General features: G+C 42.4%; 1 protein-coding gene across 1 annotated transcript in view; it reads left to right on the top strand.

Annotated features, from left to right (window-relative positions):
* Positions 1-25,240, top strand: part of LOC124775611 (collagen alpha-2(I) chain-like) — a 125,470-nt gene extending 100,230 nt beyond the window's left edge. Inside the window, exon 4 of the mRNA XM_047250441.1 lies at positions 25,007-25,240. Coding sequence (XP_047106397.1) covers positions 25,007-25,240 — 234 coding nt within the window. The remainder of the gene's footprint in view (positions 1-25,006) is intronic.
* The last annotated feature ends 1,732 nt before the right edge of the window (positions 25,241-26,972 follow it).

The raw sequence follows: 26,972 nt of genomic DNA, 5'->3' as shown, positions 1-26,972 counted from the left end.
TAGTTGCGTTACACACTGCCATTTTACACTCTGCAAATTTGAGCCCTCTAGCGCGAGAGGGCTGCAAATACGTAGACATGAAGAATAAAGTGTAAGACGTTAATACCGTTTGTTTTATTTAAAAGCTTTAAGAATTTTTACATAAAAAATCGGCGGTATTACTTTTCAGTACGCCCTAGGAGGACGTCACCCTCACTTGCTCCAGTTAACATCTTAATGCAAAATAGCACAGCTACTGACTGAATACGCCCAAACAAATTGTTTAAGCTGTTATGAAAATATATCAAAGCTGGGGAACGTTTCATTTTCATCCAAGGTTGGTTTCGTATAACTCGGCTTTCCTGAGATATCAATTTAATAAAGCTTGACTTTTAAATACAGTACTCTATAAGTAGCCAATGCTATTATTTCGTTAGTAAGCTCCACTGGAGAAATAGCATTGCAATAAGTTAGACCTATCTGGTACTATAAGATGCGATGTTTATAATAATGAAATATAAAGGCCACGTGTTTTAATTTTTCCTAATTTACTGAGGGGATGACTACATTTTTGTTGTAACAAGTAATTCAGTAAGCGTGAGTAAGAAAAGAAATTTGTGACACTCATGATTTGTCATGCAATTTTTGCAGCAAATGCTCGAAATTTCTGCAGCCAACATTTCTAAAAAATTGATGTGATAGAAAAAATAACGGTTCATATTCTTGAAAAATCCCAGTGTGTTGCAAAGGGGTGTGGCTGCTTCAAAAATTCTTGCAAACATCTGTTCACAGATATTAACTTCCACACAACCGTCTCTCATTGGCTACTTTTTTTTTAATCAGAAGCTCCATCATGATGGATTTACGACCTACGGTTATTTGGAAAACTATTTTGACGTTTCCTACCCTGATAAGATCTTAGTAATAGTTTTTTCCTTGCGCATTACATGCAGCAACCTACATCATTCGTCAGTTGTAAATATATCGAGGCAGTTAACTACAATGAAATATTTTCTTACATGTCACCACTTGATAATGGCGTTTTGTGAGATAGAACCGATTTTGCCTTCACATGATTTACAATAGAAGATGTTACGTTTTATCAAAATGGTTCAAATGGCTCTGAGCATTATGGGACTTAACATCTGAGGTCATCAGTCCCCTAGAACTTAGAACTACTTAAACCTAACTAACCTAAGAACAGCAAACACATCCATGCCGAGGCAGGATTCGAACCTGCGACCGTAGCAGTCGCGCGGTTCCGGACTGAAGCGCCTAGAACCGCTCGGCCTCCGTGGCCGGCTACATTTTATCAGTATTGTTCATTAGTTGTTACGTAGTTCCCATTTGCCATCATGGAAAAATTAACGAGTGCAGATTAATCAGTAACGACAAAGGTCATGTGTATATCTGCAGTCCTGTGCGAATTCTCTCTTGTGTGAAGAGCGGTGAGCATACTAAATGCGCCAGGTGACCTTATATTCACAATACTTTCCTGAAGTGCATTAAGCACTACGTCATGCCGCCCTTCCCAAAAGAAGATAGTCGTTCGGTTGCGGTCGCGAATACACGTAAGTGGTTTCGGCCATCGACATTTCTCGTACACTTTGTTCCTGCTTTGCTGAACGGTCTACGTCGCGAAATTGTGGTTAATAAACGAAGGGGTTAGTGTAATATGGAGGTAGCCCTCAAAAGTGTGCTTTTGAGATATTTAGCATTTTATTAGATTGCCTGTAATTTCATCAAGACAATAAGAATCACAAAAAAGTTGTATTGCTTAGGTATTGTATTAACTCCTTGCAGACGTAGTGCGGGATACTTTGGTTATTATTGGAACAAGGTTAGACTTAATAAATGAGATGTAAGTGATATTGTAAACACAACACACATTTTCAAATACAGAAGAGAAAAACTGACTAAACAATATAACTTTCGTTAAACACTATAAATAACATCACACTCGTTATATTCTTCTATTTCATTTCCATAGTCTGATTTCAGATTTTGATAAAAGCCGTGGTGAAAGAGAGGTTTCAACTTCATAATCGACATTACATCACATTGTTTATCATCTTTTATGGAGCTGCCAATAGGATACTTAGGTTCCTTAACAGTGTCACTGTATTTTATTTTCTGTGCCTTACCTTTACCCTTCTGCAAATTTATGGCAGTATGGAGGCCTATATCACTATAAGTGAACCGTACGTGGTCTATATACCTTCCCTGGCATCTTAGAAAAGATGCATTTTGGATGTCCACGCTTATGCCAGGAAGGGTTGTGCTCCTTTTTGTTAGCTTATTTTTTGTTGATTGAGTTGATCTAACAAAATTCTCTTTCGGCATTTCTATTAAAGCGAACAGTTGTTTTTCCTTGCATCGCAAGGCAAAATACCTTACTATTGCTTGGATGTCCAGTGTTTGTAACTGGACTGTCACTTTCTGTGCCAGCAATGTTGATTATAAAGCCAAGGTACAAAGCTGCTATCCCACTGGTCGATTAGGTAATTAGTTAGCCTATCGAAACCAATTTGTCAGAGAGATGTGGGATACCTCCTTATTCCACTCAATAGTTTGAGACTGCTTTGTAATGTGTGTTATCTTATCCTTTTCAGCAGCGACATAAACTGACGCCAGATGGTTTCAGGTCACATAACATGCGTCTAGTTAAATTTTCACCAAAGCGAGGGATACTCATTGTTCCACTGAGCCCTTCATTATCGCTGCTGCAGTTTATGAGCGACAGAAAGATGAATATCTTATCACAACACTTTGCCTGCCCGAGTTTGACCTGCCTGTCACTTGGCAAAGACCCTCCTTCGCAGTTCGACTGATAAATCGATGTCATTCGACAAATTTGCTTATCTCATCTATCATCTGCTGTTGTTGTCAGCCCAGGATCTTCGATAAAATAAAATATAGGAAACATAAAACCGGTAAAGACAATAGACAAGCAGAACATTACACATTTTGTCAAACCTTAGGTCCCAGCATTTTTTCTCTCTAATCTCGCTAAAGCTTTACCCGGCGTGCTTTCCTTTCTGCGAACGAATCTATTACTTCACCAAACTTCGTCAAGCGTTTTGCTGCATGAAAAATCAAAATGTCGTTGTCTAATACCGAAATAGCTGCTAATACGAATAGTACCCAAGACTAGTATGGTTTCTCGATTTGATTACGTCTAGTTCTCACTGTCAGCTAGATAAAACGAAGTAGGCCTTTCAGATACTACAGAAATAAGCGAGATTGTTTTGGCACAAATGATCATTTTTTCTACCTCATTTACATAATTAACACTACAGAATATAATTCAGGAAGTACCGACATCAAATACCTATTAGGTCTATTACAAGCAAAATCTTTTATTTTAGGAAGTAGTTTCACATGTCAAATACATGTTCCAATTTGTCAAGCATGAGATCGAAAACTGGTAGTAGAACTAAATTTTTACATAAATCTGGAGGCGTCATATTCTTCCATATAATATGTGTGACGTCCCCATTTTTTCTTCTTCCTCGTTCTAACAAATAATCTTGTCATTACTAATTCTGTGATTATTCCTGCCATTGTCAGAACTTATTATCCAGTTAACTTCGCTAACCTTGCCAGAATCACAAGTTTAGTTACCCCGCGTTTATTCTCCAGTTAGGCATTATTACGTGTTCATACAATGCTTTTTCCGCGCTATTCCAAGAATAGAACTTCTGCTGCTGAGCAGGGACTGTACAACTAGTCATTAGTATTGTGGCGTTCCGGAAAAAATTTTCCGTCAAAATTTCATTTTCGTGGAAACACTGAGAAGATAATATGTAATCTTTCTTAGCTATTATACCTGTTAGTCGGTTATTTCCACTCTGGTAGTCTGAATCAATGGATTTTGCTAATAATTATAATAATATCTTTAGCTCAACCAATCAATCACATAAAGAAACAGTGATTGGCATTCACCCGTTCAGGGTTTATTCGGTTCGGCTCGTATAGCGCCTTTTGCCTGCGGTAAAGTCTTTTATTTCTTGATGCACGGAGATTCCCTAGCAGACACACCACATACACTATGCACGCATTCAAAAATCAACTTGTGATTGGTTCAGAAATCAACTTCGAATGTGTTCAAAAATGTTCAAAAACCAACAGGGGTGCGTTTCAAAATCATATTGAGCTAGGCGCTCCGTGAAACAAGGTTTGTTTGTTCAAAAATATGAATGAGATGGCTCCCTGAAATTGCCGTCCGGGGCAGACACCCAGGCTTGCTCCCCCCCCCCCCCCCCCCCCAAAATCCGGCCTAGTTGTGACGCTGTTCAGTCCAAAGACTGGTGTAATGCAGCTCCCCACGTTAGTCTATCTTGCACTAGCCTCTTCATAACTACTGTGACCTACATCCATTTTAACATGCTTATTATAGTTAAAACTTGGTCTCCCTCTACAATCCCGTCCACCTAACCCCCCCCCCCCTCCGACTCATACTTCCGCTTCCGTTCATTACTAAATTGACAGTTGACAGTTCCGTGATGGCTCAGTAAGTGTCCCGTCAAGCGGTCCCTTGCCTTGCTCATCTTATTCTATAACTTTTCTTTTTCCCTATTTCGATTCAGTATCTTCACATTATCTATTCTAATGAAGTTATTTACAGCATTTCCTGAAGCACCACATTTCAAAACCTATTTTTTCTCGTCTGAACTGTTTAACATCTTCTACCGGTGTGGTAAACATGGCTGTCATACTACTTCCAAACGTACTGATCTATGATATGTACAAAAGACTCAAGGGAATTGCATCATTATCTGTTTGCGTGTGGCGGTTTTGCGCAGAATTACTGCGGTGACAACATGCTCAAATTCCGCACCGATTGCGTTGTATTTCTCAGGGTTATAGCCGTGGTACTCCCTTACGGGAGGGGGAAAAAAAAAGAACCACAAGGCACATTGCCCTCGAGCAAAGTAGACCGCCTTTTCCCTCCGCTGGTTTGTGGCCCCTACTGTTCTGCGGTGAGTAGCGGGAGCGCTGTTAACAGCACTGCTTTTACGGACGCGTTTTAACGGCGCGGGTTATGACGGGGGAGTTGGTCGGCCAGTAAAAAGGGACGCACGGTCTAATTGGTCCGCGGCCTGGCAGAGTGGCCGAGCGCGGCAGCCGGACGCCGCGATGCCAGCGCCGCCGCGGCTCGGTGCGGCGAGTCGCGCCAGTGGCTGCGCCGCGCCGCGCTGTGGCCACCGGCGTGAATCATTGCCGCGTTATCGCTCGTGCATTAGGCGGCTACACGCACGCTAACTCAGCCAGAGTTACCGCGCCCGCGTAACAATGAGGCAGCCCGCACTCGCACTGATTTGCCTTCCGCCGCGCTCGCTGCCCGCCATAATCGATTATAGCACCGAACAGGTACGGCGTGGCTGGCTGCGTCGCGAGGGCACTCCAGTGGCAGGCACACGGTTCACGCGAAAGTTGAAGCAAATGAATCTTTCCTTTCAATAATGGACTGTTTTGGTCGAGGGACTGGTTCTCTATTATAATGGAAGAAAACAGCCAAGGGATTAGGGAAGAGAGCTTGCTGTGATTTCACAGAATAAAAAGACTTGGTATAAACAATAGACTTCCAGAGGTGCTATAGTAATCCGAAAAGCAAGTTTCCGTAGGGCAGTAAACAGGGAGGAATTCGTATTTTTGTTGCGACTGCGTCCACATCCGAAATAACTGTTCTGAATAACAATAATCTGCCGAACTGGCTGTCATACCCTCGTTTCGAATTTCCTTTTATTTTGTCTCTCACAACTTCGACCATGTAGCCATTTTCAGATGTATAACCTGTCAAATGAACGCATTTGAGTTACAGTCAAATGTATTATTCTTGTAAATGGGGAGTTGCGTCACAGCTGTTTAAGAAACACAAGTGTCACATTGTTTACTACGAAGTTTGGCCACGTAACTGCTTCTATGCCACGTATGACAACGTAAAATTTGACTGTACGCCAAAATGCCCGTTTAATGGGTTATGCAGAGTTTTTACTGGTCAAGTTGTTATTTAATAGGGCAACATGTCTCATTTCTGATGAAAGATGTTCTTGTGGAAATATAATTTTAATTAGTGGTGTAGGAAGAACAACCCACTGTCCTAGCATTTTCTGGGTGCATGTGCAGATATCAAGAGCGAAATCTGAGCACAGTCCACCCACAAGACGCGATGACGAGCCAGTAACTTTACTTGCAGTGGAGAGGTCGTCTGCACTTTGCAGTCGCGCTTTGGGAATGCTGTGGACTCCAGAGAAGGGACCCGACGACAATGGTCTAACCTAGAAGAAATGAAGCTACATTATGTTTATCTGTTACTTACTTATTAACTGGAATTCAATATAATGTCTAGACTGGCAAAGAGCTTATTGTAAATGAGAAAACTGTTCACTCGATGTTGTTTTGTGTTTATGAGAAACGTTAAATACAGAATTCTTTGTAAAGTGACTACGTGATTTCGCAGCTGATTGCTAGAGAATACGAGCTTTCTCTTTCTGCCCTCGACGCGCTGTAGTTGGAAATGAAGTCACATGGTACAATTAGTGGGACTAATTTGAAAAAGGCGACCGTAAGGAGATATTCAAGGTAAACGATATTACGAACAGCATCGGAGTGGCACTGCGACAAAATCGTGACAGCGGGGAAACCACAATTGCAGAAGACGAACTGAACCAAAATATCACTCGTACTGCAGACGATAGACAGCCACATATACAACAGCATGTGCTGTCAAGAAAAGAAAAGGTGCCAACAGATGATGGTGAATCTTCAGGGAAACATGTGAGTGAAAAAAGAGGAAACTTCTGTTTACGACGACTTTGGCTTGTACACGTACGCTGACGCTGCAGTTGGCGCGTGAGATACTGTCTGTGCGTAGCTACAACAAGCAGGGACACCCTCCACTATCACCCACGTGTGAACTGTCCCTACTCGCATGAGCTCACCAGTAGACCCACTATTCGTCTAGACTGTCGCAAAGGTTTCTTTCCTAAGACGCCTGCCGTGGCATTTTATCCCTCTGTCCTTAAAAGCTGCTGCTCTTCAATCGCTGTCTGCTTTCCCCTCGATGCGACCGTATTAGTGGGTGATCTTACCCAAACATATGGACAGCAACACAGGCCCGTCTTGCTAACATGCTAACTCTTTTCGGAGAGGTAACACTAGAACTTCTTGTATTGGTCATTATGCTAGTGAGAGCGTTGTGGATCTCCGCTTCTAAAATGAATTCGGATTCTACGTTAAATTGTAGCTATACAGGGCTATTACAAATGATTGAAGCGGTTTCATAAATTCACTGTAGCTCCATTCATTGACATATGGTCACGACACACTACAGATACGTAGAAAAACTCATAAAGTTTTGTTCGGCTGAAGCCGCACTTCAGGTTTCTGCCGCCAACGCGCTCGAGAGCGCACTGAGACAAAATGGCGACAGGAGCCGAGAAAGCGTATGTCGTGCTTGAAATGCACTCACATCAGTCAGTCATAACAGTGCAACGACACTTCAGGACGAAGTTCAACAAAGATCCACCAACTGCTAACTCCATTCGGCGATGGCATGCGCGGTTTAAAGCTTCTGGATGCCTCTGTAAGGGGAAATCAACGGGTCGGCCTGCAGTGAGCGAAGAAACGGTTGAACGCGTGCGGGCAAGTTTCACGCGTTGCCGCGGAAGTCGACGAATAAAGCAAGCAGGGAGCTAAACGTACCACAGCCGACGGTTTGGAAAATCTTACGGAAAAGGCTAAAGCAGAAGCATTTCTTAAACAGGAGATTGGAAAACCGATGGATCGGTCATGGTGGAGATCATGATCAACAATTCATGTCATGGCCTCCACGCTCTCCCGACTTAACCCCATGCGATTTCTTTCTGTGCGGTTATGTGAAAGATTCAGTGTTTAAACCTCCTCTACACGTTCCAGAACTGCGAGCTCACATCAACGATGCTTTCGAACTCATTGATGGGGACATGCTGCACCGAGTGTGGGAGGAACTTGATTATCGGCTTGATGTCTGCCGAATCACTAAAGGGGCACATATCGAACATTTGTGAATGCCTAAAAAAACTTTTTGAGTTTCTGTACGTGTGTGCAAAGCATTGTGAAAATATCTCAAATAATAAAGTTATTGTAGAGCTGTGAAATCGCTTCAATCATTTGTAATAACCCTGTACTTTTCCCGACTGGGTAACTGGGGTAGGTTAGCGACCCGCTAGTCACCGAAATGGCTTCCGATTGAATGACTTGCTCCAGCCACATAAATTATTATTAGACTATTAAAAACATGCTCAACCCAGAATCCTTTTCCAAAACACATCAGACATATCTGAAGCTAAATTTCGATCCGACATACTTCTCTTAATTTGACAGTTTTATCAAAGACCTACCGTTGCACTTGATGCGAGAAGGACTCAGAGCCACCATTTTAAGCCGTTACAATGGCGACACTCATTGTCGAACCTACTGTGTTTTGCCAGTGTAGGCACTTGCTTTTTGGACAACCCACTGTTTTCTAGCGCGTCGCCGCTGTCTTTTGTTCTCTCTTCGTACTGCAATATCTCTGGAAATTTACTTTGCTTCCAGTATGTGATGGTTGAGATTTCGTTGCTGTCTGCTTGTATCGACTATGGTGACAGTATTTAGACATCTTGGAAAATGTCGTATTCAGTGCAAGTCATTGGAAGAAAACCACATTTGCTTAGAGAGTCAGGAAAAGCAGCTCACTGCAGCGAAGTGACTGACTGGTGTATACATGATGTAAATAGAAAGTAAAATAAATACATATAAAATAAGTAAAATGCGAAACGGGCCCCATGTTACTAAAGCATTACTTGGCGGCTATCCCGGAAACCAGTACCACTTGCAAGTTGTCGATCTAACGGTTTCCAGGGGTAACAAAAAATTGATTTTCAATGCTTCGCATAATTCTTGGCCGAATATAAAAATTTAAAATACGGTCATGATATCCTCATTAAGAGATATAATCTTATGTCAAAAGTTTAACGGAATGAGGCAAGGTATTACAGTTAGAAAGTATGTGGTTGTCTTGAGGCAACGTTAACTGACGATGTCCTCTTTTAGAATACTGCTGCGCGGTGTGGGATCCTTACCAGATACGACTGACGGAGTACATCGAAAAAGTTCAAAGAAAGGCGGCACGTCTTGTATTATCGCGAAATATAAGAGATTGTGTCACAGAAATGATACAGGATTTGGGCTGGACATCATTAAAAGGCCGGCCGAAGTGGCCGTGCGGTTAAAGGCGCTGCAGTCTGAAACCGCAAGATCGCTACGGTCGCAGGTTCGAATCCTGCCTCGGGAATGGATGTTTGTGATGTCCTTAGGTTAGTTAGGTTTAACTAGTTCTAAGTTCTAGGGGACTAATGACCTCAGCAGTTGAGTCCCATAGTGCTCAGAGCCATTTTTGAACCATCATTAAAAGAAAGGCGTTTTTCGTTGTGACGGAATCTTCTCACGAAATTTCAATCACCAACTTTCGCCTCCGAATGCGAAAATATGTTGTTGGCACTGACCTACATAGGGAGGAACGATCGCCACGATAAAATAAGGGAAATCAGAGCTCGTACGGAAAGTCATAGGTGTTCATTCTTTCCGTGCGCTATACGAGATTGGAATAATAGAGAATTGTGAAGGTGGCTCGGTGAACCCTCTGACAGGCACTTAAATGTGATTTGCAGAGTATCGATGTAGATGTAGATGTAGATGCGCTAATACACAAATTTTTTTCGTCCAGTGTTTGAGAATGGGAGCTCTTGTGACTTCTAACAATCTTTGCACATATTTTCAAACTTGTCTGAAACTTTTTTTCGTTGACAGCCCCCATAAAATGATCTCTTACTACACTTTAGCTGTTCATACCGTAAAACTTCAGCACCAGAAATGATGTTTTAATTTGTACTTCTTTACCACAGTGCCATTAACAAATCAGTTTACAGACAGTATCCACAATAGCGCTAAATATACCTGGAAAATTATGTCATTTTAAGACTGGTGGTTTAGGAGATAGGGCGTCTTAGACATTCAGATGCATGAAAAACTAATTTCTGTTTAAAATGACCCGCAGTGAAACAACATCAGGCATGACTTTTTAGTTAATTACTTCTTTACTACTAACTCTATTCGCAACATACTCTTTTGACAATATCTACCTATGTCACCGGATGTACCTGCAAAATTATATTACTTTGCAATTCACAGTTCAGGAGATGTGACATCATAAGCATTGAGGCGCATGAAAAACTTGTTTTTGATTGAAATGGAACGCAAATTATCCGCACTATATTCATTCAGTGCTTCATAATTATAGCACTTAGCAACTTCAACAAACTTTAAGCATAATTTCAAACATTTTCTATACTTTTTCATTGTTTCATTCTTGACGCCAAAATTTTAACACATTAGCTCATTTGTAAAGTAACCAGACGTTTAAAGTTGTTTTGTACGTGCAAGTTCGATTTTTTAAAGAATGGAGGTTCAATGGTTCACTCTAAAACTCCTATATACAAACCTCTTATTACCCGGGTGATGTGTGAATGCAAAGAAAATGCTTCAGATTCCGCAAAGGACTCAAAACCTCGGTTACTGACCAATAGAAACATTGAACGGAGTTAATTGCAAAGACTTCTGAGCCCATTGTCAGTTAACACAAAGATTTTCTGGTTATGATACCGGTTCATTTTATAACTGTCACTAATGAAATCACCGCTTCGGCCATTGTTAATATGGCTTTCTTCTCTGTCTGAAGTGACGTAGGAGGAGGCCATTGTAACAGTAGCCGAAACATTGGTTTCATCAATGATGGTTAAATATGACCCGTTACCATAACCAGAAAACTTTTGTGTTAACATATGATGTGGCATTACGAGTCAATTTTCCCTACCTGAGTGCGTACTGATATATGGGGAATAGGGACGGAATGAACGTACATTTAAAATTTGAAGTATATTGAAGTTTCTGTAATGGTTTGTTGCTCCCCCTGTAGTCACAGTGACAGGAATAACCTAATTATATGTACCTGAAAGCTTAGTTAACTTTAGTATATTATCGTTCTATTATCTTGAAAGCAAGATCGAGCAATAATACAGGTGAACCTCATTTAAAACATTTTCTGTTGCCTAACAACATCCGCTGCGGAAGCACTATTTTTCTCGTATTGTCAGTAACGTAACTTTGATAAAAATGCCTGACTTTCCTTAGTTTATACCAAATACACTACTTTAACAAAGGCTTTCGACGAATAAGCATTGAATGTTTTACCGACATTGTTTTCTCTCCTCTCGTTCATAAAGTCTTTCTGACGTTCATGCCCACTCCAAAACAGTACCTCTTCGCGCATTTTCACTAACTACACTTTGGAGGACGAATATTTTTCAGTGCTTGTCAACTGTTTCTTGGAGGCTCCAGGCGATGTCTCTCGCATTGGAGTCAGTCTTCAACATAAGTAAGTAAACAACGTCGTGTGTTTCGAGGTTTGTATCAGTTCTTTCTGATGGTGTTCGTTCAGGTTACTAATGATATGCCACTTTCATGGAGCTGCATGGCTGTTGGTTTGATCTGCTGAACAAAAATAACATATTTCCAATATTGGAAGATTATTGGCCACCCACTGAAAACTAATTATGAATTTTAATAGATATTAGTAATTGTCATAAACATACCTCGAATTTTATTTCGCAGTTACGGATTTCAATATACGTTTGTAATTCATACAATAAAAAAACTCTTTCTGATTAGCTGAACCTACGCTGCAGACACCCAGCACATACATTCAGTATTATTTGTAATTCCTTTTCTAGCAGTGTTGTACACTTTTAGTATATCTCTATAACATTTCTATTGACAGTAAGATATGCTTAAAGTGAATAATTTCGTGTCCACTAATTCCTTACATAACTTTTCCATCACGTTAACTCATTTACCTTTGCAGTAATAGTCGCCGGTGCATTAAAAATGAGGTCACAGATACGGTAATAAGCACGTAAATGAACATCGAATATTAAATTCAAGGCTACAACCATTAGCTTCGGGTACAGTGATCGAGAGCGTTAAGTTTCAACAGTTCGTGTCTGCAATCTTAGAGCAAGATACGGTTACCTCGCTTTGGCCTTTCTGCACGGCATTCAGAATTGTGCAGCATGGACGTATCAAGACGTTATAATCGGAACAAAAACATTGCACGAGTTCTTATCTGACACGACTACCGGCGATAATCTGCGTATTTTGAAAGTTTGATATCCAGCTACGTGATACAGGTGTGCACGCGAATTAAATTAACTTGTCCCACTGTCAGTATACTTGCTATATAAATTCCGTCGTTCCCAGAAATAGGAGACGAGTACACAGCACCGTTGCTGATGCACCATACATTTGTTGCATAATTCCTTAAACATGTAAATGACTAGGAACAAGACTGTACTTAGGACGTCGAAGGAATAGAAAGTAGTGTTTAGTGTGTGGCGCCAAAGGTGCACCAGCGCTACAGATGCACCAGAAAGCCGATCGACGTTTCCCATTTAACATGTAGTGCAACACGAGATACGAGGTTCTTGCGCCAGCCGATGGAGGCGGACGATGTGCAGAAGGGAACAAGGATATGGGTTCAACGGTAGCAGCAGGACACGAAGAGTTTTAATATAAAGTAAGGTGAAGAATCTTTAGTCCAACGGATTTAGTTTGTGATGTTGTTAAAGTGATAAATTTCTAAAAACATTTTTGTTAAACAGGGTGTAACAGGAAGAAAATGGTTCAAATGGCTCTGAGCACTATGGGACTCAACTTCTCAGGTCATTAGTCCCCTAGAACTTACAACTAGTTAAACCTAACTAACCTAAGGACATCACACACATCCATGCCCGAGGCAGGATTCGAACCTGCGACCGTAGCAGCCGCGCGGTTCCGGACTGAGCGCCTAGAACCGCTAGAGCACCGCGGCCGGCTAACAGGAAGATATGACCAAACTTTCAGGAAACATTCATCACACATGTTGTTGTTTTGGTCTTCAGTACAGAGACTGGTTTGATCCAGCTCTCAATGCTACTCTATCCTGTGCTAGCTGCTTCATCCCCCAGTACCTACTGCAACCTACATCCTTCTGAATCTGCTTAGTGTATTCATCTCTTGGTCTCCCTCTACGATTTTTACCCTCCACGCTGCCCTTCAATACTAAATTGGTGATCCCTTGATGCCTCAGGACATGTCCTACCAACTGATTCCTTCATCAAGTTGTGCCACAGATTTCTCTTATCCCGAGTTCTATTTAATACCTCCTCATTAGTTACGTGATCTACCCATCTAATCTTCAGCACTCTTCTGTAGCACCACATTTCGAAAGCTTCTATTCTCTTCTTGTCCAAACTAGTTATCGTACATGTTTCACTTCCATACATGGCTACACTCCATACAAATACTTTCAGAAACGACTTCCTGACACTTAAATCTATACTGGATGTTTACAAAGTTCTCTTCTTCAGAAACACTTTCCTTGCCATGGCCAGTCTACGTTTCATATCCTCTCTACTTCGACGATCATCGGTTATTTTGTTCCCCAAATAGCAAAACTCATTTACTACTTTAAGTGTGTCATTTGCTAATCTAACTCCCTCAGGATCACCTGATTTAATGCGACTACATTCCATTATCCTCGTTTTGCTTTTGTTGATTTTCATCTTATATCCTCCTTTAAAGACACTGTCCATTCCGTTCTACTGCTCTTCCAGGTCCTTTGCTGTCTCTGACAGAATTACAATGTCATCGGCAATCCTCAAAGCTTTTATTTCTTCTCCATAGATTTTAATTCCTACTCCGAATTTTTCTTTTGTTTCCTTTACTGCTTGCTCATTATACAGATTGAATAACATCGGTAATAGTCCTCATCCCTGTCTCACTCCCTTCCCAACCACTGCTTCCCTTTCATGCCCCTCGACTCTTATAACTGCCATCTGGTTTCTGTACAAATTATAAATAGCATTTCGCTCCCTGTATTTTACTCCTGCCACCTTCAAAATTTGAAAGAGAGTATTCCAGTCAACACTGTCAAAAGCTTTCTCTAAGTCTACAAATGCTAGAAACGTAGGTTTGCCTTCCGTTTTTAAGAAAAGTCGTAGGGTCAGTATTGCCTCACGTGTTCCAACATTTATACGGAATCGAAACTGATCTTCCGCGAGGTCGGCTCCTACCAGTTTTTGCATTCGTCTGTAAAGAATTCGCGTTTGTATTTTGCAGCCGTGACTTATTAAACTGATAGTTCGGTAATTTTCACATATGTCAACACCTGCTTTCTTTGGGATTGGAATTATTATATTCTTCTTGAAGTCTGAGGTTATTTCGCCTGTCTCATACGTCTTGCTCACCAGATGATAGAGTTTTGCCTGGGCTGGCTCTCCCATGGTTGTCAGTAGTTCTAATGGAATGTTGTATACTTCCGGGGCCTTCTTTCGACTTAGGTCTTTCAGTGCTCTGTCAAACTCTTCACGCAGTATCATATCTCTTATTTGATCTTCATCTACATCCTCTTCCATTTCCATAATATTGTCCTCAAGTACGTCGCCCTTGTATACACCCTCTATATACTCTTTCCTCCTTTCTGCTTTCCCTTCTTTGCTTAGAACTGGGTTTCCATCTGAGCTCTTCATATTCATACAAGTGGTTCTCTTTTCTCCAAAAGTCTCTTTAATTATCCTGTAGGCACTATCTATCTTACCCCTAGTGAGATGTACCTCTACATCGTTACATTTGTCCTCTAGCCATTCCTGCTTAGCCATTTTGCACTTCCTGTCGATTCATTTTTGAGACGTTTGTATTCCTTTTTGACTGCTTCATTTACTGCATTTTTATATTTTCTCCTTTCATCAATTAAATTCAATATATCGTATGTTACCTAAGGATTTCTATTAGCCCTCATCTTTTTACCTACTTGATCTTCTGCTGCCTTCACTATATCATCCCTCAACGCTACCCGTTATTCTTCTACTGTATTACCTTTTCCCATTCCTGTTCTCTAATGCTCTCCCTGAAACTCTCTACAACCTCTGGTTCTTTAAGATTATCCAGGTCCCATCTCCTTAAATTCCCACCTTTTTTTCCCGTCACACATAGGGGAAGAAAATTTGTAGTGTGGACATTAGTCCGGAAACGCTTTATTTCCATGTTACAGCTCAGTTTCTACAACTCTTTAACACTTTAAACGTGGGAAAAATACAGCAAAAGAACGTATCAACACAATATGAAACACTGTCTTAGGGCTGAGGATTGACACGTTGTTGAATGAACTACTTGCAGAAGTCTACCTGTGCAGGAAAATCAGCTGCTGAAAGTGCCTGCATAGGCTGTTCATGGTACGGACGCAGCAGGTTCTCATGTAGCACTCTCCTAGCAGTCATGTGGGCAACATTGCTTGTTGGAGCAAACTATCTTACGCTGGCACTAGGATTGTAATTAACTGCTCAAAAGAAGTTTCTTCTCCAATTGAGATGTGCTCATCCTTCTAGGCCTCCCCCTCTCGGGAGTAGTAGGCATAAACGTCTCACGCTCCTTAAGGCGACGATCAATTTCTTTAAACGTCCTCCTGTCGGGGCATCGTCGTTCTGGAAACCTCTCCCTATACAAACGTTGAGTGCCACGGCCATTATCATATGCTAATCCGTACAGCAAATAGGCAACTGGCAACTTCGCATTTGAGTACACTTTCACTGATGCTAGCAGAGTAGTGAGCTTAGGTGCATGTCAACACAAGCAATGAAGAGTGTCACATACCATCATCAACACTAGCTTCGTTCAGTTGGAACGACAATCATTGGTGGTGAACCTAAGAATGACAACTAACTGTACATTCCAAAGACACGTAACCTAGGGGGTATTTTGAACATTTCACGTAAGAAAACGTTTCAGGTAATGCTAGTGCGTTCCGTTTTTATGTTTTTCCTATGATTAATGTTGTTATGAAGAGAAGCAGAAAATGAAATATGATATGGAAATAAGCGTTTTCCGACCCATATCCGTGTAACACATTTTATTCCTCTAGGGTATAGATTCCCAGACTTTTTGTCACTACGCACCTCTTGACATTTTCAAAAATTTAGGCGCACCTCTATGGCTTGTTCACTTTGTAACAAATCCTGACTTGGCGGAAGAGGGTGGGTGATGGTGGGGGGCGAAGGTTGAGCGACGATTGCCACAGAATGAGGAATGGTACGGGAAGAATGATTTTCGCCATCTTGCTCAGTGACAACACTCATACGAGTTTGGCGTGGTGCCGATCAACTACTATGTATGGTAGAAATGTGACAGTCTAGTAAGAAGGTTTCGTGGAAGCACTCTTTTACAGAATCGTTCATGTTCGCATGTGGTACTTATTTGTAGCAAATAAAACGAAATTAAATTAAGCCCGTTCTGATACGGTTATGTGCGGATTTAGATTTTTTAACTGCGTAATTCACACTATCAAATTTAACTGCACATCATAGTTATAGTACTGAAGAATCAGCTCGTTGTAAAACACACACCCCAGTTCCAGACGCAAGCTTTCTTCATGTCACGATCCCATTTAACGTAACTCCCAACAACGCAACAACAAAGAATTCACTGCGTAATCCCTACTACAGTGCTACACATTGATGTAATGCACAAGTTGGCAGCAAATGCAAAGCGGCACGAAAGCTTTCAAATAACCACCGACAAGACCCGATTAAAATATCGCCAACGTCAAAACACGATGAATCATTCCCAGTTAAGGCAGCCACTTCTAATGAAGCGAGGGGTGGGGAGGGTACAATCCGATCTCCCTGTGTCCTGCGTGCAATCCGAAACATTCTACCGTCAATACATTTTCTTTAACATTATACAGATGCTACTTTTATTAATCAGTATAATTTTACTTTAAAAATAAAGAAACATAAGAGAATAATTTTACTTATAATCCATCTGTACGTGATTTGTTTACTCGTACCACCTGAAATGTCCTTCTGTACCACTAGTGGTACATGTACCACCGTCTGGGAATCCCTGCTCTAGGGGAACTTTTCCTCAAAATTTGGCCATATCTTTTCGTTGCACCCCATATTTTACTTGAATTCTGCTCTCAAAACGCGTCGTGTGAGTTGTGATCTTGTCACGAATTTTATTTAGTTGGACCAAATTTTGATATTTTACGAACATTTCACAACTACGACCTCGCCTCTGTCTAAAATGCAGGTCTATACTAATTATTTCTGCATCTACGTGTGCAGTATATGAGATACCGCACGGCGTGAGGCAGAAGATACACAGAGCAGTAGTTCTTTCAAAGTCTTCCTGTTCCACGCGTAGATTGTGCGAGAGAAGCACAAGAACTGTCGGTACGCCGCCACGCATATTTCAGTTTATTTAGTTTTGCCGCCACGATCATTATGTGACATGTGACCTGCTCGAACAGCTCAAGCTGCGAAGCGCTAGCTAGCGAGATACAGGTGAGAGCCAGATCCGGATCGATTCCGTGCTGCGGCATTAACGACTGTTTCTCTGGTATACCGGCCGACCTGAATGGGATTGTTAGATGCTTATCCACACTCGTTTAGACAAATGCTGAGCTAGTTTCCAAACTCCGCGTCTGAAAATAATGTACACAAAAAGTTAAAATATAAAAACAAATACAACAAGGTTTACGTGGCTCGTAGGCAAATGACGCAAACGTCTCCCCTCCCTTGGGTAACTGACGGCTTTGGCGACAGGAAGAGCATCTGAATATAAAATTAAGGTAAAATAAATTTTATGAATCTTGAAAATAGCGGATCTCGTACTACAGGATAAATGCTACGAAAGGAAGAGAGACTCTTTGACAACTGTGGCTGTGGAGCCAAAAGATTCCGTCCCAGATTCGCTCCATAGTTTTGTTCAAACGGCAGTAACTGAGGCATGACGTAAGAATTGGGGTGAAAGGCAGCCTAAGAGCTACATAACAGGCGCCAGTTGCGCGAGGAATCGCGCCAGTGTTGTAGGAGGATAATCCGACTGCCTGCAGCCACAGTAGTCAGCGTGCCGAGTCTCTAATATTCATTTATTAATATTTGATAAAGTGTAATTAATTGTGTATCATGTTGAATACATTCTCAATTTTTAACTTCCAAGCTTTGATCAACTTATTTCAGATCTCATTTTGTAAATTTTTTAATTAACGTTAGGATAACGATGTTCAGGCGAAGCACATCGTGCATCTTCGGCTTCCTCCCAGAAATGCGCTACGGAGCGAAGTTATTTCGATTGTCTAATCAGAAGGGAATGAGAAGTTGGACAGTGTGCTTCGCGTGACAGGCTGCACAATTAAAATCTCGGATGCGCTCCGTATAAAATTGTATTCAGCTACTGCGGCTTGACATGCAAAGCAGAGAAGAACAGAGTATAAGTGTATATTATTTTGTGAACATAATTTCTACGACATATTTAATGTCATAAACTTGTGATTGCTTCTAACACGGACCGTGATACGTGTCACTTTGTAGGCGCATATATGCAAAAATGTCTTATTAGCAGGTTATAGCTGTGCCTGCTTCGTGTGTTCTGAATAAACGAAAATTTATTGCCCTCGCAAATTTGGAACTTCTTAGATCTTTTAGTAGAACTGAGAGCCTAGGACATCTCACCAGTTATTTTACAGTCTCGCCTCAAGAACAAAGAAATCGCTGCCTGAGCACTACATCCGAGCTGGGACGAGGACGTCTATAAACGATCTCAACGTTTAGTGGAGTATTACAGAATCTCTTGTGTTGTTCCTTGAAACGGGAGAACAAACCTAGGCCCACCGCATGTCCTGCATTCCCAGTACAAGTGGAAACAGTTACCTGTCATTCGTGATAACAGGCAGGAGGGGAAACGAAGGAGAAATTAACGTGGAGACGGACTAAACTCGTCACATACGATGATTAGCTCAGCTAACCCTCGACTTGGTGGGAAATCCACACAACCCCTCATTTCTATCATATCCCATTATCCTTCTTTCCTTTGTACTACTGTAAGATTATGTGAGATGTAAGTCAGAGGAAGTAGTGTGCTTCATTACTCGAAACGTTAGATCTAAATTTTGAGTGTTTGCGTGATGTACCACCATTTACTAGGGCGTCTTCCACTGGAGTTTGTGTACCATTTCCGTGACATTCTCGCGCTAAAAAAATTTGTGGCAAATCGCGCAGAATTTTCTGTCCCTGTTTATTTGTTTGCCGTAATCAGTTTTGAGAAGAGTCCCACGCTGACGAATTCAAGGAAACTCTCGGTCAGATTAAAGTTTTGTAAGCGACGTCATCGTCAGTCACTTCCTTGGGATTGTTTCAGTAACACTCTCTAACGTCTGGCTTGCCCACTTTTTTATGACCCCTTTCGCTATATACCTCTTAAGCAAGATGGTTATAGATGTGTGATGCTTTTACTGATTCCAGTCATTGCTCGACGATAGCATAATCGAGTAATATCGACTCTTTTCGACTATTTACGCCCAGGCCGTTACATTTGTTTACGTTCATAATGAGCTCCAGTCGGCGCCAAGCGTTGATTATCTACAGACGTTTATTCTTTACGCATCGATTTTGTAAAGAGCTAATGTTGTGTACAGCTGCGTAGTTGTTGAGGAAACTCAGAAAGCTTCTCACGTTGTATGTCAGATTACTTATACTGTCCTGTTAAACATGTCTGCCAAGCTTTTCACTACTTTCTAGTCTTTCCCCTGGGAAGGGTATACGGCATTTCAACCTGACGTAACATCTGGCAAGGATACACGGAAGAACTTCTGTATGCCAGGAAGTAATCTGAAGAAGCCATAGCATGCTGAAATTGAGTCACACCGACGAGAATTTAAACATAGTTACAGTTTCTCCGCTCCGCCACTTTACTGTGTGAAAGCTGCAAGCCATTGCATGAATGCATCTGTTATCAGAACATAAAGATACAGTCGGACGATGCAATGTTTATGGAGATTATGTTGATGCAAAGGTAGCTATTTTCAACAACCACCAACTAAAGAACAGTTTACTGGTAAACAGTTTTTGATGTTACTGAGCAACAGTCATACAATAATTTTCAAATGAACACACCGCCATTTGACTGTATCGTTGTTTGTTAATCAAATAAACATCAATACAGACAAATGACGGTGTGTTCATTAAAAAAAAAGTTTACTGGCTGTCACCGTTGGGATGAATTTATTCATTTTACTAGTGCTCGCCAGCGTAAAATACTAGCAAACAGAACACAGCATATCACTCTTAACAGAGAGAGAGAGAGAGAGAGAGAGAGAGAGAGAGAGAGAGAGAGAGAGACCTTCAGACATAGAGGTAAATTTCAAAGCACTTCAAGGAATTGTCATAGGACCATACCTATTCACAACGACCTCTCGTTCCGCAGCTGCTCACGCTAACCACGGGACCACGGCGCTCCTGAGTTCACAGTATCCCTTATGTTGCCCATCTTGCGCATGGACTACTCAGTTTGCAAATTTTGCTTATTTTTTCATAGTTCCACACAACTTCTTCCTGTTTTCTCGATTGATCTGTGTTCAGTTTTTCAAGGCCTATCCACTGTGCCAACTTATAACTAAATCTGAGGGGGGTGCGATGGGGACGTTCCCTTGTTAGAGTTTTCAGTGCTAACAGACACAAACACTGCATGAAATAACAGCAGTGACAGTTATGACAGTGCAGCGAAATTTGGCGCTAATAGACTAGCGACCCACGCGAGTTCGTTTGCTAACAGAATTACATCGCTTGCAGCGCCTCTCCTGGGCCCGTGACCGTATCGTTTGGACCCTGGACTGCTAGAAACCCCTGTTCTGGTTGGATGACTTCTTATTTCAGCTGGTAAAAGCTGATGGTGGTAGGGTTCGAGTGTGGTGCAGACTCCACGAAGCCATGGACTCAAGTTGGGCACTTGTAAGCTGGTTCAAAATAGTTCAAATGGCTCTGAGCACTATGGGACTTAACATCTGAGGTCATCAGTCCCCTACAACTTAGAACTACTTAAACCTAATTAACCTAAGGACATCACGCGCACCTATGCCCGAGGCAGGATTCGAACCTGCGACCGTAGCAGTCGCGCCGTTCCGGACTGAAGCGCCTAGAACCGCTCGACCACCGCGGCCGGCTGCAAGCTGGTGGTGGCTCAATAATGGTGTGGCCTGTATTTACTTTGCTTGGACTGCGCCCTCTGGTCCAATTGAACCGATCATTGACTGTAAATGGTTATGTGCTGCTACATGGAAACAAATTTCAGCCAACAACGATGGAATTTTTATGGGCGACAATGCGCCATGCCGCCTGACCATAGTTGTTCGTGGCTGGTTTGAAGAGCATAGTGGACAGTTCCACCGAATAGTTTGGCCTCCCAGATCGTCCAACATGAACCCCTTGGAACATTTGTGGGACGTAATCGAGAGAGCATTTCGCGCACAAAATACTGCACCGACAATAGTTTCGCAATTATGGACGGCTACAGAGGCAGCATGGCTCAATATTTCTACAGGAGACTTCCGACGATTCGTTGGGTCCATGCCTTGTCGAGAGAGCTGCTCTACCCTCGACAGAAAGAGGTCCGACACGATATTAGGAGGTCTCCCACGACATATGTCACGTCAGTGTTTACAGAGACAGCGCATCATAAAATTTTGTCCGTGAAAATATACTGTCTAGAAACATAGTTTGGTAACCTCAAAACCCTTGAGATGACACTAGAACCCATTCCATAGGGGCTACATTTACGTTACATTTACACATCAAAAAGGATATTACGCACGTATTTCACGTGCATAAGTATGGTACTTTTGAACCTCTGATAATGATATCGGGAAAAGTTGCAAGGTTTCTCGAGAACATGATGGTAAGAACGAAAAGTAAAAATTTCGACCATTTCCCATGAACAGAAATCACCGAAGTGACCATCCAAAAAAAGCTGCTTTTCGTAACCAAAAATCATGATTTCTCTGGTTTTTCATGTTTAAATTTGGTCCTCTACCGTAGAATAGCTACAGTATCCTCGTTTTTCCGATTGGTATATGAATGGTCGCTAGGCCAACGTCTGTCCAAAATACTTGATTCCTTATCTCTATGATCAATATGAACCGAGATAAAACCTCCTGAAAATTCACATTTTCGCGCGCGTCTTTTTGGAACATATTGGTGCCGTGCAATGGAAATTCCTGGTATGCGTTTCCTACAGTTACACCTCAGTCACCTTACTTTTCTCCTCCGGTATGCAGTTCGGAGATTTATTACTCCATCATCAGGTACTCAAATGTGTTCAAATGTCTCGAAGCACTATGCGACTTAACATGAGGTCATCAGTCCCCTAGAACTTAGAACTACTTAAACCTAACTATCCTAAGGACATCACATGCGTCCGTGTTAGAGGCAGGATTCGAACCTGCGACCGCAGCAACCGCGTGGTTCCGGACTGAAGCGCCTAGAACCGCTCGGTCATCGCGGCCGGCTCAGGTACTCACTTTTAGTGATCTTCCCCTAAAGCGCTTTGGACACTTACAGCATCGTGGTCAGGTACTGACTTACTGGTCTTCTCATGAGCGTTTCGGTGGATTATACTGTACTTGATCCGGACACCCTACGCAATGCGGACTTGGTCGCTAGATGTCACGAGAGACTGACTCACCAGTATGAAAGGCCGCGGGACTATTGTCAATAAAGAAGCAATAACTGAAGCATGGGTCGGTCAGAAGAGTTCAGAGACCTCAAATATGGACTAATCATTGCGTGTCACCAGAGTAATATAAATGACCGAGGTGGCGCGATGGTTAGCACACTGGCCGGCCGCTGTGGTCGAGCAGTTCTAGGCGCTACAGTCTGGAACCGCGCGATTGCTACGGTCGCAGGTTCGAATCCTGCCTCGAGCATGGATGTGTGTGATGTCCTTAGGTTAGTTAGGTTTAAGTAGTTCTAAGTTCTAGGGGACTGATGACCTCAGAAGTTAAGTCCCATAGTGCTCAGAGCCATTTGAACAATGATCGAGGAGCTCCTCGTAAGCCACACATGTGTGTTGACAGCTTGAGGAGGAGTAGGCAGTGGATGATATTAAATGAGTGACCCAGGAGTGACGAATCATAGTATACCGAATGGCAGTCCGATGGAAGGGTTTTGCGTTAAGTGAATGGCGACAGAAAGTTACCTGCCATCTTACGTCGTGCCAACAGTGAAGTAAGGAGGAGTTGGAGGTGGTTTTCGTGGTTAGGGTGTGGTCCCCTTATTGGGCTTAAGAAAAGCCTATTTGCAGAAGGATGTAATCACGTTTTACGGCATTATGTGCTGCGTGTAGTGGAGGAACAGTTCCTCACAAGCGTGATTTCCTTACAGAAAGGTCACAGTTCGTAGTAACAGACGGAAAGTCATCGAGTAAAACAGAAGTAACACCATGGAAATGTACCCCCTCATAGAGCCGCATTTCTGAGGCAATGGTCGGTGGACAATGATGTTCCTGGAAATGACCGGTCTGCTCAGGGTCCCGACCTGAACCTAATCGAACACGTTTGGGGTGAGTTAGAACTCATGAAGTAATAAGTGCTATCGACTGGGGATGTCAAATTGATTCCATATTTTTAGATTTCCAGAAGGCTTTCGACACCGTTCCTCACAAGCGTGATTTCCTTACAGAAAGGTCACAGTTCGTAGTAACAGACGGAAAGTCATCGAGTAAAACAGAAGTAATATCCGGCGTCCCCCAAGGAAGTGTTGTAGGCCCTCTATTGTTCCTGATCTATATTAACGACATAGGAGACAATCTGTGTATCTGTCTTCGATTGTTTGCAGATGACGCTGTCTTTTACCGTCTTTTAAAGTCATCAGATGATCAAAACGACTTGCAAAATGATTTAGATAAGATATCTGTATGGTGCGAACAGTGGCAATTGACGCTGAATAAAGAAAAGTGTGAAGTTATTCACATGAGTACTAAAAGAAGTCAGCTAAATTTCGATTACGCGGTAAGTCACACAAATCTGAGGGCTGTAAATTCGACTAAATACTTATGGATTACAATTACAAATATCCTAAATTGGAACGATCACATAGATAATATTGTGGGTAGAGCAAACCAAAGACTGCGATTCATTGGCAGAACACTTAGAAGGTGCAACAACTCTACTAAAGAGACTGCTTACAGTACACTTGTCCGCCTTATTCTGGAGTACTGCTGTGCGGTGTGGGATCCGCATCAGGTGGGATTGACGGATGACATCGAAAAAGCACAAAGAAGGGCAGCTCGTTTTGTATTATCGCGAAATAGGGGAGATAGTGCCACAGACACGATACGTGAATTGTAGTGGCAATCACTGAAACGAAGGTGTTTTTCGTTGCGACGGGATCTTCTCATGAAATTTCAATCACCAGAATTTAAGTGCCCGTTTTTCCCGCGTGCCGTTGGAGAGTGCAACGATGGAGAGACAGCATGAAGGTGGTTCATTGAACCCTCTGCCAGGCACTTTATTGTGAATAGCAGAGTAATCACGTAGATGTAGATGTAGAACGCCGATTTCGCTCCAAATGCCTGCGACCAGGCCTCTGGTTTCGGCTTTCGAGGAAGAATGGGTTGCTGTTTCTCTACATATATTCAGGCTTTAGGCGAAGGGTAGACACACGGCACACTAATGTCCACAAATAGAAATCCCGATACTTTTGGTGTGATAGTTATCTCGCTGAAAGACCAAACAGGTAAATTTAGAGAGATTCGAGCTGAAACTAAGCCATAACAACAACAGGTCTCCCCGACCATTATTCGCAGCTGGAACAGGAACTGGGAGAAGTGACAGTGAAACACAAAGTAACAACCGCCACACGCAAGGTGTCCTGCAGATTGACGCCGAGCAATTTTGTTTCAGCGATAAACACGAAAGCGATGCTGGTCTTGCAATGAAATGTCGTAATTACTTTGCGTAGATAAATGACGTGAATCTTACGACGCGTGGACGTTTCTGCGTCCTCTCAGAAGAGAAGAAACATTTAGAGTGCGACAGTGTGGTAGAGTCCGCCGCACGGCGCGCTGTTTGATATTCCAGTGGGACGCAGCGCCGGAGACGTACGACTGGCTGGCCGCGGCCGGCACACAGCGTGAGCGGAGGCGCGCCCGCGCTGGCAGATGTACGGGAGGTGCCGAGCGCGTGGGCGGGTCCGGACCGGGCGCGGCCGACGGCAGAAGGCGCCGATTTATGCGCCGCACCACAGCCGGCGCTGGAGCTCTACACCCGACAGCCGGCCGCTGCAGCCGCGGCCGCTCCAGCTTGCGGCCATAGCCACAGAGGGCCCGAGTCCAGCAGTTGTGCACAACCTGCACACGCGCTACATTTCCCCAGCGCTGGCCAATCGCAGCTATTCACAGCACTGAGTTATACAGACTTTCCGTATGAAACCTCCCTCATTTCCAAATGCAATTAAAACACCCTCAAGAGAGAGCTCAATGCGTGGCGTGGAAAGTGTGAACCAAACTGCCCAGTGCTCTCCAAAGAAATTTTCGACATGAATTACAAAGAGAGCCGTCAGCTGTTACGACCAGATATTTCTAACGGGAAAAATTGTTTATGGGGTTTGGTTCTCATGGATCAATATTAGATAAATATTGTTTGTCGTTTGTGTAAATGACCTTCCGTGTTATGTACAACAAGCAGAATTAGTTCTTTTTGCGGATGACATAAGTTCGATTAAAATTTTTTGGTAGTTGACACTTCACGCGTTGTAGCTGGTTTCCTCCAGGCAGAGAGCTCGTCGTCACGCCCGAACCTATGGTCGTTGCCAAACTGCTATAACAATTATTCAGTTTTCCTTGTCTGGCTTTCTTTCTTATTGTGTTTGGATCCCGAATCCTGGATTTGGCCCTTCAATTTCGTATTTCATCACACATAATAACCACAAAACATGACTCTCTCTCTCTCTCTCTCTCTCTCTCTCTCTCTCACACGCACACACACACACACACACACAGAGAGAGAGAGAGAGAGAGAGAGAGAGCACACACGAAACGATGCTAACGATGTACATGAATTTCATACACAAACATTACTGGATCCTTCCGTGCTAGATACGATTCAGCGTCACATATACAGTTATTATAATTACCAAGATCGGCTTGCATTAGAAAAGTTTCGCGTGACATTATGTGGAGCTAAATTTTTGGAGGCTGCAATTCATTTTTGTTACTGGATTATCAGAGTGATAAATGTGTAAGTAGGCTGTTTAGGTTTTTATGTTGGTAATGTCACGTAGCGCTCTGTATAAAAATCACTGGCTGTGCTGTGTGCATTCTGTGACTGGTTGGCAGTGTTGGAATATTCGCTATTATAGTGTTGGGCAGTTGGATGTGAACAGCGCCTAGGGTTGCGCAGTTGGAGGTGAGCCGCCAGCAGTCTTGGATGTGGGGGGAGAGATGGCGGAATTTTGAGAGCTGACGATCTGGACGTGTGTCCATCAGAAAGAGTAAATTTGTAATATCGGATATCATATATTAAGGTAACATTTGGTGCTGCAGTCCAACCCAAATCTTCATTCCATATATCTTTCCTCTGATTTCAACATTTGTTCCCACAAACAAAAAATCCTATCCAAATCTGTTGTCCCTAAAGCCTACCGTTTTGTACATATCCTCTTTCAAAATAATTATTTCTCATTGTACAATACTCATTTTGGCCCAAATCTTTTTCATATACCTTCTCATTGCCTTCTTTTTCTATTCTTCATAACTCATTCTCTTATATAGCCTACCCCCTCTTAAGTTAACTTACATCTACTGAGCTCAGATCTATATAATAAGGGACGAGGCAATGCAGCAGCACATAACAAATTAATACAAACAGCAATGACAAAAATATGCAAATTGGCAAAGCAAGCAGCAGTATATCTAAATTAGCAAAGCAAATGCAATATTACAACCAGTATAAGGCAATGTGCAGCAAACAAGAAAAATAAATCAGTAGTAAAATTGGCTTAACAGAGTAATAGAAAGTGAAATTCAGTAGCACTATGCCTGGCTAA

The sequence above is a fragment of the Schistocerca piceifrons genome, chromosome 2, assembly GCF_021461385.2.
Source record: "Schistocerca piceifrons isolate TAMUIC-IGC-003096 chromosome 2, iqSchPice1.1, whole genome shotgun sequence".
Taxonomy (NCBI): Eukaryota; Metazoa; Arthropoda; class Insecta; order Orthoptera; family Acrididae; genus Schistocerca; species Schistocerca piceifrons.
This window is presented reverse-complemented; position numbering and strand designations above follow the sequence as displayed.